The 14,115-nt window shown below is 49.1% G+C and overlaps 1 protein-coding gene across 3 annotated transcripts; it reads left to right on the forward strand.

Annotated features, from left to right (window-relative positions):
• Positions 1–198: 198 nt before the first annotated feature.
• On the forward strand, positions 199–14,019 carry ALDOA (aldolase, fructose-bisphosphate A). Of its 3 annotated transcripts, none has more exons than XM_081884807.1 (9): positions 199–223; positions 9,006–9,131; positions 9,253–9,464; positions 10,592–10,646; positions 10,769–10,929; positions 11,717–11,800; positions 11,949–12,123; positions 12,765–12,964; positions 13,576–14,019. In XM_081884807.1, the coding sequence occupies exons 2-9, from the start codon at positions 9,020–9,022 to the stop codon at positions 13,669–13,671; spliced, it is 1,095 nt and encodes a 364-aa protein (XP_081740933.1). In that variant the 5' UTR covers positions 199–223; positions 9,006–9,019; the 3' UTR covers positions 13,672–14,019. The 3 variants fall into 3 exon arrangements, with proteins under 3 accessions (XP_081740933.1, XP_081740931.1, XP_081740932.1); XM_081884805.1 differs by lacking the exon at positions 199–223 and adding an exon at positions 3,030–3,189; XM_081884806.1 differs by lacking the exon at positions 199–223 and adding an exon at positions 8,001–8,137.
• Positions 14,020–14,115: the final 96 nt, after the last annotated feature.

Raw genomic sequence — 14,115 nt, forward strand, 5'->3', positions numbered from 1 at the left:
GCTAGAGGGTTAATATGGGGAAAGAGTAGCACAGTTGTTATGGTAACGAGCATCACAACCCAGGCCTCAAATGTTGCCATGGTGAAGTGGAGCACAGCCTATTGCTGTAGGCAGGAGGAGGCAGCAGCAACAACAGGCCACAAATGCTGCGTAGAGCATCTTGGTTGCGTGAGGATCACTATTAAGTCTCTCTCCATGCCTGCCAATGGTTCCTGCTTAATAGGTACAGTATCCGCCCCCCCCCCCTGCTTGTACCTCTTCTTGATACAGTCCCAGCTTCTCCCTTCTCTTAACAACATCATTGGCATATTCAGAATTTCAAAATTCAGTATGTTATAGAATTTAGAGCAGGCTTCCCTAACCTGGTGTCTTCCAGACGCCTTAAAACACCAAATAATAATAATTATTATTATTTATTATTTATACCCTGCCCATCTGGCTGGGCTTCCAAAATAATATTAAAATACTGTGATACATCAAACATTAAAAGCTTCCCTAAACAGGGCTGCCTTCAGATATCTTCAAAAAGTCTGGTAGTTGTTCTCTTTGACATCTGGTGGGAGGGCGTTCCACAGGGAGGGCGCCACTACCAAGAAGGCCCTCTGCCTGGTTCCCTGTAACTTGGCTTCTCGCAGTGAGGGAACCGCCAGAAGGCCCTCGGGACTGGACCTCAGTGTCCGGGCTGAAGGATGGGGGTGGAGACGCTCCTTCAGGTATACTGGACCGAGGCCGTTTAGGGCTTTAAAGGTCAGCACCAACACTTTGAATTGTGCTCGGAAATAGTGTCTGATCTTGGAAGCTAAGCAGTGTCTGTCCTAGGGAGTACTTGGAGAGAGCCAGTGTGGTAAAGTGGTTACAGTGTCAGGCTAGGATTTAGGAGGCCAGGGTTCAAATGCCCATTTGGCTCAGGAAACTCGCTGGGTGAGCTTGGCCCAGTCACTGCCTCTCTGCCTAACCTACCTCACAAGATAAGAACTCCCATCAGTCCCAGGCAGCTTGATGGAGCTGTAGTCCAAACCATCTAGGTGGCACCAACACAGGGAAAGACTGGTTTAGAAGCACGATTTGTGTGGCACACCATACACAAATTACATCTGTACATACACAACCCCTTGATATAAGGTAAAAAGTCATCTTGCTGATTTTTAGTCGTGCTTTTGTCATTACTTCCCCCAAAATCCCTCTGTGATCCACGGACATCTTAACCCATGTTTATCTCTAGATAGAAATTATTCTCTCTAGGTGGCAGGGAAATGTTAGAATCATAATACCATCATCACTGTTGGTCCTTTAGTTCAAGAGCAGGATCTTGCTCTGGACGCGGTCTGCAAATGCAGGATACCACCTCGGCATCCCTGACATTTGGATGTCCAGCCTCAGCTTCCAAAACTCCCCAGTCCATTCCACTATCAAACAGCTCCTACCATTAAGAAAACTTCCCCTGATATTTCAGCTGCAATCTGCTACTTGTACCCATTGGTTTGAGCCCTGCCCTAGGCACCTATTGTGTCTCCCTGGGTCTGGCCTGGGTGTTCTCTCTGCTAAACAGGCCAGGGCAATGTCAACTCTTCCTTGCAGAACTTGGCTGAAGTTCCAAAAGCCCTGTAGCGGCCAAATTCACCCGCCCATGAGGAAGCATCTAGTTGTGTTGACACTTGCTCTGCACTGCTTATATAATGTAAAATGAGACAGCCTTCCCCCGCCCCCTTCATCATCTGATGAATTTTGGAAGATGTAACTTCTGGCCACTTCATAGCAGAGAGACATCTGCTAGAAAAACAGAGGGGCTCTTGGTCTGCCAGCCAGCTGCTTTACAGCTGGTGTAGCCCCTGCCTCCTCTTCCAGTAATAATTTGAGGTGGGGTTTGTGTCATAATTCCCAGTTCTAATTGGTTGTGTAGCTCTAACTGTAGACTTGAAGAGCCTGACATGCCCCTTAAATAATCTTAAGGCCTGTTTCCTCCCCAGGCCCTAAATATCAGGAATCCACTTCCTTTAGCTGAGTTGGTCCACCACACCCATTGCTTTTAAAAAGATTTCATAATCCTAGAATCATACTGTGGAAAGGGACCCTAGAGGTCAACGATAGCACCCTACATAACTCAATGCAGGGTGTGTTAATGCAGGATGCACCCCTGACTGATGTCTGCCAGCCCCGCTCTTAAAATATTTCCAGTAAACGGGAGTCTGCCATCTCCTCAGGTCCTGCTCTGAAATGGATCGTGCCATCTTTCTGTAATCTAAACAGCAAGTTGCATATACAGTGGTACCTCGGTTTAAGTACTTAATTCGTTCTGGAGGTACGTACTTAACCTGAAACTATTCTTAAGCTGAAGCACCACTTTAGCTAATGGGGCCTCCTGCTGCTGCCGTGCTGCCAGAGCCCGATTTCTGTTCTTATCCTGAAGCAAAGTTCTTAACCTGAAGCACTATTTCTGGCTTAGCGGAGTCTGTAACCTGAAGCGTACGTAACCCGAGGTACCACTGTACCTCTCGTTTTTTCAAAAAAGAAAAACAAACCCCTTTTGGTATTGAGTTGTTGTTCCTGCAGGGGGGCAGCAGATGGCGCTGGGAGACTTAAGGTCCTGGGGTAGGGGCAGAAATGGGAAACCCAGCAGAAGCTTTAAAATGCAAGCCAGTAGCAAGAGAAAATTGGGGGGGGGGGGAATCACCCAAGATGGAGGGTGGAAGTTGCCTCCTTTAGCCTTCTCCTTGGGAAAGGGAGGAGGGGGCTGGATACAGCTCACAGATTGAGGCAGATGGCCAAAATATATTCTGAATCCTAGGGGTTGCTTGCAGTCTGCACCACCTGCAGGGAAGTGGGTCAAAACCGGGCTTTCTGGCAGCGAGAAGGATAGCATGCATGTGTGGGGATGGTTCCTTGGTTGGGACTGAGCCACACTGGGGGAGGGGGTATCGCACAGGTCTCTCAGCCCCGGGCCCCGTGACACCCTTGCTGTTCCTTGCTCTGCAGGGAATGTCAGAGGCCTCGTGTTTCACATTCCCAGACCCCAAGGCCTATATTTAGGCTGCCCTGCAAAAGGCCAGGGGTCGGGGAGAAGGTTAGCGCGGCCCCTCCCTCTCGCTCCGGCTCCCTTCTTATACAGCCCGGCCCCCGGTTTTGCCTCTGCCAGTCACCCAGCACCCAACGGAGCCGTCGTGTCTTGCCAGAACCCCCGCTACACCCACGGTATCTGGGAGATGGGAGGGAAAGGAGGGGGCTATGGAGGGGTGGGCGGGAGTCGGGAGAAGGGGCTGTCGAGAAGAGGCAAATCTGGATGGTCGCGCTGCTAGGAAAGAGCCTAAGATGCTGCCTGCATGAGATTGTGGGAGGATTTCAAGGGAGAAAGGATGTGGGGCTCAGTAGGGGTGCAGTGAGCGGCCTTAGCGGGAAACGAAATCTATAGCTCAGCTAGTTGCAGTGTGGTGCTGATAACGCCAAGGTTGCCTGTTCGATCCCCAAATGGGACATGTGCATATTCCTGCATTGCAGAGGGTTGGACTAGATGATCCTCGGGGTCCCTTCCAACTATGCAATGCTATTATTCCATCTCTGTGAATGACAAGGCATGCGATTGGTGGATGCTGTCTCAAGGGCATATCCTTTTGTTTAAAACAGACAAAACCCTCTGCCTGTTCTGAGTTTACGAACAGTATATTTCTCCTTTAAAAGGAAAAAAAAAGCAACAACACTGAGCCTGTCTGTGTCTGATTCCCCCGTTTATCATTTATTTATTACGTAATTGATGGGGCCTCCCTAAACCTTGAATCTTGTTTTCATACATCCAGTAGTTACTCCATGTAAGACCAAAGGGACTCCAGCTATATTATCTAACACGGCTGTTTCCTTTGAATGCTGCAATGACTTGCAAAAGTCTTGCACAGTTGCTGATTGTTTGAGGAAGTAACGCTCACATAATCCCATGGTATCTGGGACACAGGAACAGAAAGTATGTGTGTGTGTGTCTGTCTCAATCCTTCTGTCCCTGGTGCTTGCCCAATCCACCGCTCCAGGGTTTGGGTGTGTGTGTGTGTTGCACCTTCCGGTATTTGTCTTGTAAGCAAGCCTGTGGCCTCACTTTGCCTGGACCTCCATTGCTCCTTGGCTCATTCTTTGCTGCTCCTTAACCTGCTTCCATCTCTTGTCTTATCTAAGGCAGCTTTCTTCCAAATGATGCTTTCAACCAGGTCGTGCAATCCCTGCATCTGCAACTCAGATGTAAAGCCTACATTGAATGGAATGTAGACTTTGATTTTAAAAGCCCCGCCTGCTGCTTTCTATCCCGCATGAAAAGGATACCCTTGTCCACACTGCAGCTATTCTGAACATTACTTGTGAAAACCCTCTTCCAGAGAAGGTGGTCTGGACAGGGTGTGTATGGTAGATCATTGTGGGCACTAAATGGGTTGCAGTTTGCCGACTTGCAGGTTGCCGACTAGTGATCTGGCATTTTTTTAAAAAGGGCTGCAGTCATTTCTTGGAAGGATCTGCCTTGCGTTTGCTTATTTGTTGTGAAGTGCCTGGGGACACGCAGTCAAGCTCCTTCCTTTGTTGCTCTCCTCCCCCCCCCCCACTGCCACTTCTTTGGGGAGCAAGAGCTTCCAGAGGTGGGTAGCTGGGTTAATGTGTTGCAGGAAAAAAATCAATTAATAGTCTTATGGCACTTTGAAGACTTAACAGATTTATTGTAACATAAGCTTTTGTGGACAAGAGTCCACACCATCCTTCAGAGGAAATGGATTTAAGTCCACGAAAGCTGCCACAACAAATCTGCAGCGAGGCTCTTTGATATTTGAGATGGGGAAGGCAGAGCTATAATGCCCTTAACAGTTACCGGTGGAGAAGAAATTTTAGTAGGCTAAACTTTCCTTAGCATGAAGACGAAGAGGGGGAAAGCTTCACCCCCTACACTTCTGCACTGGAAGCCCGGTGGCAGTGTTATTATTCAAAAGGCTTCTGTACTGAGTCCCCTCAAAGCGGCTTGCCATCCATACCGTTCATTAAAACAACCAACAATGAACATCTATTGCCATTCAGCAATCGTTGCAAAGAGACAGGGACCCTCCGCCACCTTCTTCCTGGAGCCTAGACACCTCCTCCTATACCCCCCTTGTTAACATTTCGGGGCTTGGTCATTTTGGCGTTGTGCATGAGCAGCTGTTCGACTGCATTGTCGTTTAAAGGCTGGCTGATCTAAGACTCTGCAGAAACTTTATAGGGGGCGAGTGGCTGTGATAGTTGTGGTGAGAAGGGGTTGGTCTTACTGGCCCTGCAGAGGTGGAGCAAACAGTATTAACTGCTGCGGGTAGGCCTGGCCTCCTCCCCCCCCCCCGCCGCCACCTCCTCTCTCTGTTGTACCCTTTAAGGCAGTGCATGAGGTGGAGAAATCCGGGAAACGCTTCACCTGTTGAATGGGTGCCTGACCTGCTATTTAATTTAAAAGGCCGGGCAGCTTCCGGTGTAAATCACTTTGTTGATTAACTGCTCGGTATGACTGTGCGTTTTGGAAACGTAAAAAAAGAGTTAATGGAGATATATATTTTTTAAAAAGAGACAGGGGCGTTCTCCTCAGGGAGGGGGAAGAGGTCAGGAGGCAACCTTACTGGAAAAGCGTTGGGATCGGGTGGGGAGAAAGAAATCGGCGCATGAGGAAGAGGGATCTGAACGGATGGTGACCTTTCTGCCGTTCAAGCCGCGCGTACGTTCAGTCCTGGCAGGGAAGCTCCCAATCAGCCAACCCTGTTTATAGTCGCCAGTCAGGTCCGAATGGGGGGGAGGGGGAGGGGCGCCTCTCTCGTACCCCCTGCCGCCTGCTACGTGCTTTCCTGCACAGAGACCAGTGACTCAGCTATTACCGTAATCACCCCAAGAGAAGCCCAGTTTGGATTCTGACCAGGGCTAAGAAGAAGGTTCTGGACTTCGGATTGGGGAGCCAGGGCAAAGGGGCGGCGGAGGGGGGGGGTGTTGCAGCATTCCCATGTTACACTGACCCCACAGGTGCCTGGCCTTTTCTTTCCTCTCATCAATCAAACAGCAGCTGCCTCTCACTTCCCAGCCGCTGGGGTGTTATATAACCCACGGTGCTCCCCTGGCAGTTCCTTGCTCAGTGCAAAAAAACCGACAACAGGCCAGTTTTCCACCCCAGCCCACATCTTAGATGTGCATAAACGCCCAGCTTTTTCTCTGGGTTATTGAATCTCTCCTGGTTCATTACAAGTGCAATAATTGCACGGGGAAATTCTCCCTGCAACTGATACAAACAAGCCGAAATGCACTGTTTCCCTTAAAACATGGATCAGTGGCACTTTAAATTGCAATTAGCATATTTTATTAAATTTATTCCTCCCCTTTTTACAAGAAAAGAGGTCTCAAAGCAACTGATAGCAAGTTTAAAATGCAAAGATGACATAAAATAGCCCAAAGTTACATGGTACTAAAAGTTTACATCCACCAGCAATCAGTTACAGAAAAATAACATCTGCCCATCCCAAAATGTGGACACCATGAACAGGCCAAAAATCAAGCCACAGCAAGATCCAAATGCTTGGGAAAACTGGAATGTATCTGCCTGGTGCCTAAAATCTTACGAGACAGATGCCAAGGGAACCTCCTTATCTGGCTCTCTAAATTGCAAGTGTGTTGGCGCCAGAGAATGTCAGATGGGACGAATGTTTGGCTCCTAACACCAGAAAGGTTGAGACTCATCCCAGTGTAGTCTTGAGCAAAAGGCATTCTGCGCTTGCTCTGATGCACCCCTATTTATGAGTTTACAGGACTAAGAAGAGTGAAACCAGGTTCTGGGAAGGTGCCCTGAATTGGGTTAAGTTCTGTGCAGAATTCAAAGTGGTTCAGATAATTTTGGGTTTATATGTTTTGCTTTTTTAAAAAAACTATTGGACAGCTGGACTGTTTCGGTGGGCAGGTTTTGAGTCATTATTACAATTCTTCCTCCCCACCCCTAATCTCAGTTAGCCACCCATGACATCCTTACCCCTATGCACAGCTTGTAGGCCAATAAAGCACTGACAGGATCACAACTCCAGAACCCAGATGCTTGGTCTTATCAAAGAAATCATTGTTGCCCCTATTCTGATAAAGCCACCAGTTTTGACCCTGGAGCTTTTATGGGGAGTTCAGAATCTTCGCCATCAGCTGTTGTTGCTTCTGATCTTTTAGTACTGTAATCCCTTATCCTGGATTTAAAGGCAACGTTTTGCAGTTGCCTGTGGCTACGGCCAGCAAATATTTGTCCTTTCAAACGTATCCTACTCCCTTGCAAATGTGCTTAGGTTTGCAGCCTTTCCCCGTTATAGAAGCTGCCCTTTCGCTTGTGAAAATTCCTTTCTGCGGGGCCACCGGTTCCATCTTATCGCTCCCACTCCGATTCTCTCTCTTGCACAATCAGTCCCATGCGCAGGCCTCTCTCTCTTTTCCGCAGCTCAAGCCCAACACTCATGGGGGCGAGGGGATCCAGAAATAGCAGCATGTCCTTCAGAAAAGGACAGAGGAGCTGGAGGAGCGGGGATCGGGTGTCCCCTTGAAAGGTCATCGCTGAAACTAGAGTCTGGCAGAGGATGCAAAGGGGGGAAAGACCTATGGAGCCCGATTTGGCTTCCCTTTCCATCTCCCAGGAAGATGGGGCAACGCCCTTGGTCCTCAACAACATTTTATCCCTCCGTGCTCTTTAAACGAGCAGGTTAAAAAGTGCATGTGCCCTTTTAGGGTATGCAGTGAATGCGCCTAGTTTATGGAGGTTTCTAATCTAATCGCAAATATGAAAACGTGATTTTGCTCCTAAGCACATGCTGGGGTTCTGCAGCACGGTCGGCCACGGGAATGAAACCTCTTATTTCCACGCGTAGGACTCAGTCGAGTGGAGCAGAGTTCGTCCACGCTTATCTCCGTTTCCTTATATTTAAATAAATACCTTCGCCGCTATTAGGGGGTGGGAGAGCTTGGGCCCTTTAAGTCTCCTCCCTCCCCCCTCCTCAATGAGTCAATTTCACACCCTTTTCCGCCTTGCCCTGTTACATGACGTTCGATCCTGGAACGCGGAGCTTCTTTTGAGCATTCGATTCGAACGCTTCACTTTGCTCGCGCCCATCCCGGCTCCTGTTTGCTGCTGCTAAGGAAGAAGGCAGGTTTGACTCCCCCCCCCCCAATTTTCTTACGCACGCATTCCTCCAAGGAGAACCCTTCCTCTTTACAGATTAGGATTTCGGGGGGTGGGGGGGAGTAAAGAAAAAAAATAAGGAATGGTCGCAGGAGCACTTGCGGATATTCTCTCCCTGCCGCCGCCGCCGCCGCGGTTTATATAATATGGGGATCGGACTTGGAGATAGATAAGATGGAGACGGTAAAACGTGGGGTGGAGTGGGGGAAGGGAGGAGGAAGTCCCGGTGGGGGAAGAAACGCAGCATTTGAAATCACGTGGTGAAGCTTAATGTACAACTTTGCAGAGGGGAAAAGAAAACAGGACCCCCCCAAAACCCCCTAAAGTAAGCGTAAATATTCCTAACTCCTTCGCTTACACTTTCCAGTTTTTCCCCCCTGCAATGGAACTCGCATTGCAAAGGTGCTGCAGCTGATTGCGGTAGCTAATATCAGGGGGAAAGCTCAGAGCATGGCGAGGAGTTGGAAAAACTGGGGGGGAGAACTGGGGTTCTCTTGAGGAACAGGGTAAAGGGCTATTTCCTCTGTCCTTGAAACGTCCTTGGTATCCAAGAGCCATCACCTGCTGGAGCCTTTCCTTCTTCTTTCAAATATGGTTTTAATCTGGGCATCCCCTTTGACCTTAGTGGGAATCCTCCGGTTTCCATAGCAACAGGGAGGAGCAGAATTCTCTCCCGCCCTCCTTGCCAGTCTCTGTACAGACACGAAGGTCCTTGTTGTGGGTGTCTCCTTCAGATACAGGACTGAGCAGGCAGAAAAGAGGAAGGCAAGTCTACAGGGCGTCCAGAGACTGCGTTGCCAGGCTTGTATTAACACTTCTTTGCCTTCTCCAGTTTAGCCATTCAAGATGCCTCACCAATACCCAGCCTTGACACCTGAGCAGAAGAAGGAGCTGTCGGACATCGCCCACCGCATTGTGGCCAAGGGCAAAGGCATCCTTGCTGCTGATGAATCCACCGGTAAGGGACGGAGAGCTGCTGGGTGGGGAGGACGAGCCAGGAATGTGGAATCAAAAAAGGGCTGCACAGCCTTCCTTTTAACGTAACAACTGTTTGCTTCATCCTCTCCTCCGCCTCCTAGGCAGCATTGCCAAGCGCCTGCAGTCCATCGGCGCCGAGAACACCGAAGAAAACCGTCGCTTCTACAGGCAGCTGCTCTTCACCGCTGATGACCGGGTCAACCCCTGCATTGGTGGAGTCATCCTCTTCCATGAGACCATGTACCAGAAAGCCGATGATGGCCGCCAGTTCACCCAGGTCATTAAGGACAAGGGTGGCGTTGTTGGCATCAAGGTAAGCAACGTGGGTGGCAAGCGATAAGTCTGAAATGGCTGAGCCCACCATGCTTGGTGCTCTGGGAGGTAGGCCGGTTCCAGTATTCTGGTGACGCACGACCTTGAAGGCTGCATGACCTTGCAAAAAAACCAAAAACAAACCACTACAACGCAGGAAAAAATGCTCCGACTTGAAGGCACCACCCACTTTTTAAAAAATCTGTTTGCAGAAGGGCTTGCTAACTGATTGAGCTAGCATCTGAGCAAACCTTAAAGAAAATTCATATTTTCTTTAAATTTAGATAACCTCTCCACATGTCACAAGAGACATCATTTTAGAAGAGGCATTCTCTCTTGTGTGTGAGAGGGGCAGTTGTAAGCAATAGAAAATTATTCATTTTTTAAAATAAAAAGGTCTGCCTGACTTGATGGTTTATTTATTTAGAAAATGTATAGTGATGCTTTCTCCTTCCTTGCTCAGAGTAGTTTACAAATACGAAAGGAAAAGAGTGGTCTGGCCATTAACACTAATTACCAAACTAAGAACAGCAGCCAAAAAACACACAAAGAACTTCATCACGGCACTTGTGATCAATGCACTAAGCAGCAATAGGGAAAAGCTTGTTTAAAAAGGAATGTTTTCGGTCACTGGAATGGAGACAGAGGGAGACTGCCTAGCCTCATGGGGCAGAGAGTTCCACATATGGGGTTGGTGGCACAGAGAAAGCCACCTTGGGCACTGCTACCTCTCTTGCCTCAAGAAGACAGACCATAAACACTGCAGCCCTACTGCACAAATGTGGATATGCTTAGATGGGAACTAATCTTAAAGGGATGAAAGCATTGGAGACCACAGGGTTATCTGGATTTCTCTATTGCCTCCTTCCCTCCAAATCACGGCCAGATATTTTGAATCCCAGCTACCTATTCACTAAGGAAACAAAAATCTTGGTCTAAACAACTTGCATATGGCCTACAGACTATTGAGTTGGGCCAGCAAGTTGATGAGCAGGAGCCACTATTTATGTTGTTTGTTTCTGGATGAATGACTTGATAGGACGAGATGTGTAGCTCAGTGGAAAGAAACGTGCCACGAAGCAAGCCAAAGGCTTAACAGACTTCTCTGCCTCGCTTTCCTCCCTGCAGGTTGACAAAGGTGTTGTGCCTCTTGCTGGGACTAACGGAGAGACTACTACCCAGGGTGAGTCTAGATCTCTGTGTGTTGGTAGGGTGAGTTGCAAAGGGAAGTCAGTCTAGCCTGGAGCTAGGAGAAGCAGCTGGGTTCGGTGGCATCCGCCCTTAACCCCCCTTTTACCTGTGCAGGTCTGGATGGCTTGTCTGAACGCTGTGCCCAGTACAAGAAGGATGGCGCTGACTTTGCCAAGTGGCGCTGCGTCTTGAAGATCACTCCAACCACCCCTTCCCACCTGGCCATCATTGAGAACGCCAATGTGCTGGCTCGCTATGCCAGCATCTGCCAGGCGGTGAGTGCCAGCAGGCATTGAGGGGAAAGGGGGCATTTATCAACATCTACTGAAGCACTAAGCAGTTTCTAGAAAGACCCACTTGTTTTCCGTTTTTGGATGCTGGAAGAAGATTGAGTCGTCAGGTTATGTGCAGCTCATGGATCGTTTTATGACTGACCGGATGGTTGGCATTAGAATTGTTTTATCTGCTCTGTATCGCTGTTTATATATTTTAAAAAGGGATTTGTAACCAACCCTGAGGTTGTTAGATGGCGGGTGGGATGGAAGTTCCCCAAATAAACAAACAAACGGATGGAGCAGTGATCTGACTCTGTAGGGCAGTTCTTTGAATTTGCCTTGCAGCTTGGCAGTCAGAGCGCATCTCAAGATGGTAGTGTCGAAATGGCAGTTTCGTCCTCTTCGCCAAATACCGCTCTGGGAAATTTCCCAAGGACATGCAGTGCCCTTATTTTGCAAATGGGTGGAGGCAGTCTTCTGCAACTGCAGTACCCATCTGCTGCTACAAGAGGGCAGCAAGGAATTTGGTAGGTTAGACATGTGGCTTCCCCTCCTGGGCGGAATTTCCAGCTCTGATGTACTTGAACTAGGAAGAAGTTCCACATACTCAGTAGCTGCTGAAACATCTAGGTGGAGCCCTCAATTAGAGCCTAAGTTGCATCTAACTAGATTAGGCATGTGATCAAATGTCCTTCTTGCAACTTGGAATTCTTACTGTGTTTTGATTTAGCTCTGTTTTTTTCTGTGGGATCTTAACTATCCATCTCCCCCTGTCTCTCAACTCCAGAACGGGATTGTCCCCATTGTGGAACCCGAAATCCTCCCTGACGGTGACCATGACCTCAAGCGCTGCCAGTATGTGACTGAAAAGGTGAGGTGGACCTGGAGGGAGGCGCTTGATTGACGCAAGTTGGGGTGGGCTGGCTTTTGCCTTTTTTTGCCTCCGCCATGGAAGGAAAGGAGAAGGACCTCGGAAGAACTTCCCAGCACTGACCTCCTGCTCCTTCTGCCATGCCTAGGTTCTGGCTGCCGTGTACAAAGCCCTGAGCGACCACCACATCTACCTGGAGGGGACCCTGCTCAAGCCAAACATGGTGACCGCTGGCCACGCTTGCACCCAGAAATACACCAATGAGGAAATTGCCATGGCAACCGTCACCGCCCTGCGCCGCACTGTGCCCCCAGCAGTTACTGGTAAGCGAACGGGACCCAGAAGCACCTGTTCCTTCCTGCCCCACAAAAATAGGTGGCAGCCCTCAAAAATTTACACTGCAGTAATATATAGAGCCCATCCCTACAGGACGGTTGCTGGTATCTGTTCAATAGTGGAGTTATCATTCTAACGGCTACAGAGTTGCCACCATAGTTTGTTACGGTCGTACCTCCGGTTACTTAAAATTCAGGATATGTAAGTGGCAAACCTGGAAGCATATTTCTGGGGTTTTGCTACATGCACAGAAGCGGTCCCTCCGGTTGCGGAAACCTCGGGATCCTACCAGAGCTCCGGAACGGATCCTGTCCACAACCGGAGGTACCATTGTATTTGTTCAAGGAAACTCCTTTAGCTTTTGCCTGGAAAGCTTCCTGTAGTTGAGACATTGTCCCACCCCACCAGCTTTTTTGAAAAAGGTGTTTTGCTAGACAAACCCTTTTTTTGTGTGAAGGGAGAAGTGGTGATTCAGGAGGCAGGACTGGGGTGTGTGTGGATATAATGCCCTCTATTCCTAACGTTTTCTCCAATCAAACTCTTCTTCTCCCTCCTCACCCTTCAATTCTGCATTTCTCAGATATTAAACCGTTCCTTCCTTACCAGCTGCTGTCTTGTCTTGCCGCAGGTATCACTTTCCTGTCTGGTGGCCAGAGTGAGGAAGAGGCCACCATCAACCTGAATGCCATCAACAACTGCCCCCTGCACAAGCCATGGGCCCTGACCTTCTCCTATGGCCGTGCCCTGCAAGCCTCTGCCCTCAAGGCCTGGAGTGGCAAGAAAGAGAACCTCAAGAATGCTCAGGAAGAATACATCAAGCGCGCTATGGTACGTATTGCCGGGACCCCGGTCGCCCTTGGGAGTGGGATCTAGCAGGTCAAGGCAAGGGGCTGGGTAGCCACCTTTAAGAAGGTGCTCAGGGGTTGGGTATGTGCAGCGATCATCTCCCCAAAAGCTGCCCTTTGACAGAGGCACTCAAAAGGGCTTTAGGAAGACATGTATTATTAGTAAGAGGATCAAATGCAACAAATCTGGTTGGGTGCAAATAGCAGAAAAACTAAAAGCAACGTTGGTGGGGAACGGGAAGGGGTCTGAGGTGTGTCTTTGAAAAATAAACAAATTAACTGGTCACACATTGCATTGAGAGTCAGGGTTCCCAGGTTCTGTTCGCCCAACCTTTTGGTGGCAAAAGGTAGGGCTATGGGCGAGGTGGCAGGGGGTTGCAATTGTCAAAGTTACGGGTAAAGTGACACTGGGAATCAGGACTCCTTGGTGTTTCCTCCTGGTAGGAGACAGGAGTTTTGTGTGTCAGGAAAAGGGTCCTAATTTATGTTGTGGCTGTGATCCTAATAAGGAGGATGTGCGAAGTGTAGCTTTTCCTTTTAAAGAGGAAAGCAGTTCCAACGTCTCTTCTCACTCCCCCCTCTTGTTTTACACAGGCCAACAGCCTTGCCTGCCAGGGCAAATATGTTCCATCTGGAAAAGGCGGAGCCGCTGCCAGCGAGTCCCTCTTTGTCTCCAATCATGCTTATTAAAATCAGAGGCCTGGCTGCGCTCTTTTGTTGTTACATTGTGCCTGTGGTGTCTCTTGTTCTGTTTCTTGCCCTGCCCTGCTCCCTCTCTGCCAGCTTCTATAGCAGGGAAAGGTGGACATCTTTGCCTTGCCTTGAAAGAACCCAGAAGCCTTGGCTTCTTCCTTCCCCTTGATCCGCCTCCCCCCACCACCTCTGTATGCCTTGTGTGTGTGTGTGTGATGTCCCGCTTTTCCTTCTGGTGACCGACGACACTCCTGGTCCGTGGCCATAACACCGAAATGTCTCCGGAGCTGGGACGACGCCTGACTCGCGGACTTCTAGAAATAAAAGAGAATCTATTTAAACATTGCCAGGGTCTCTGTTGTTCTTTCTTTCTCCCCGCAGAGTTCTAGATGGAGAGTTTCACGCACACCGTACCAAAAGATGTACAGGGAGCTGCATTGG

The sequence above is a fragment of the Podarcis melisellensis genome (assembly GCF_964234715.1).
Source record: "Podarcis melisellensis genome assembly, chromosome: 13".
Classification (NCBI taxonomy): Eukaryota; Metazoa; Chordata; class Lepidosauria; order Squamata; family Lacertidae; genus Podarcis; species Podarcis melisellensis.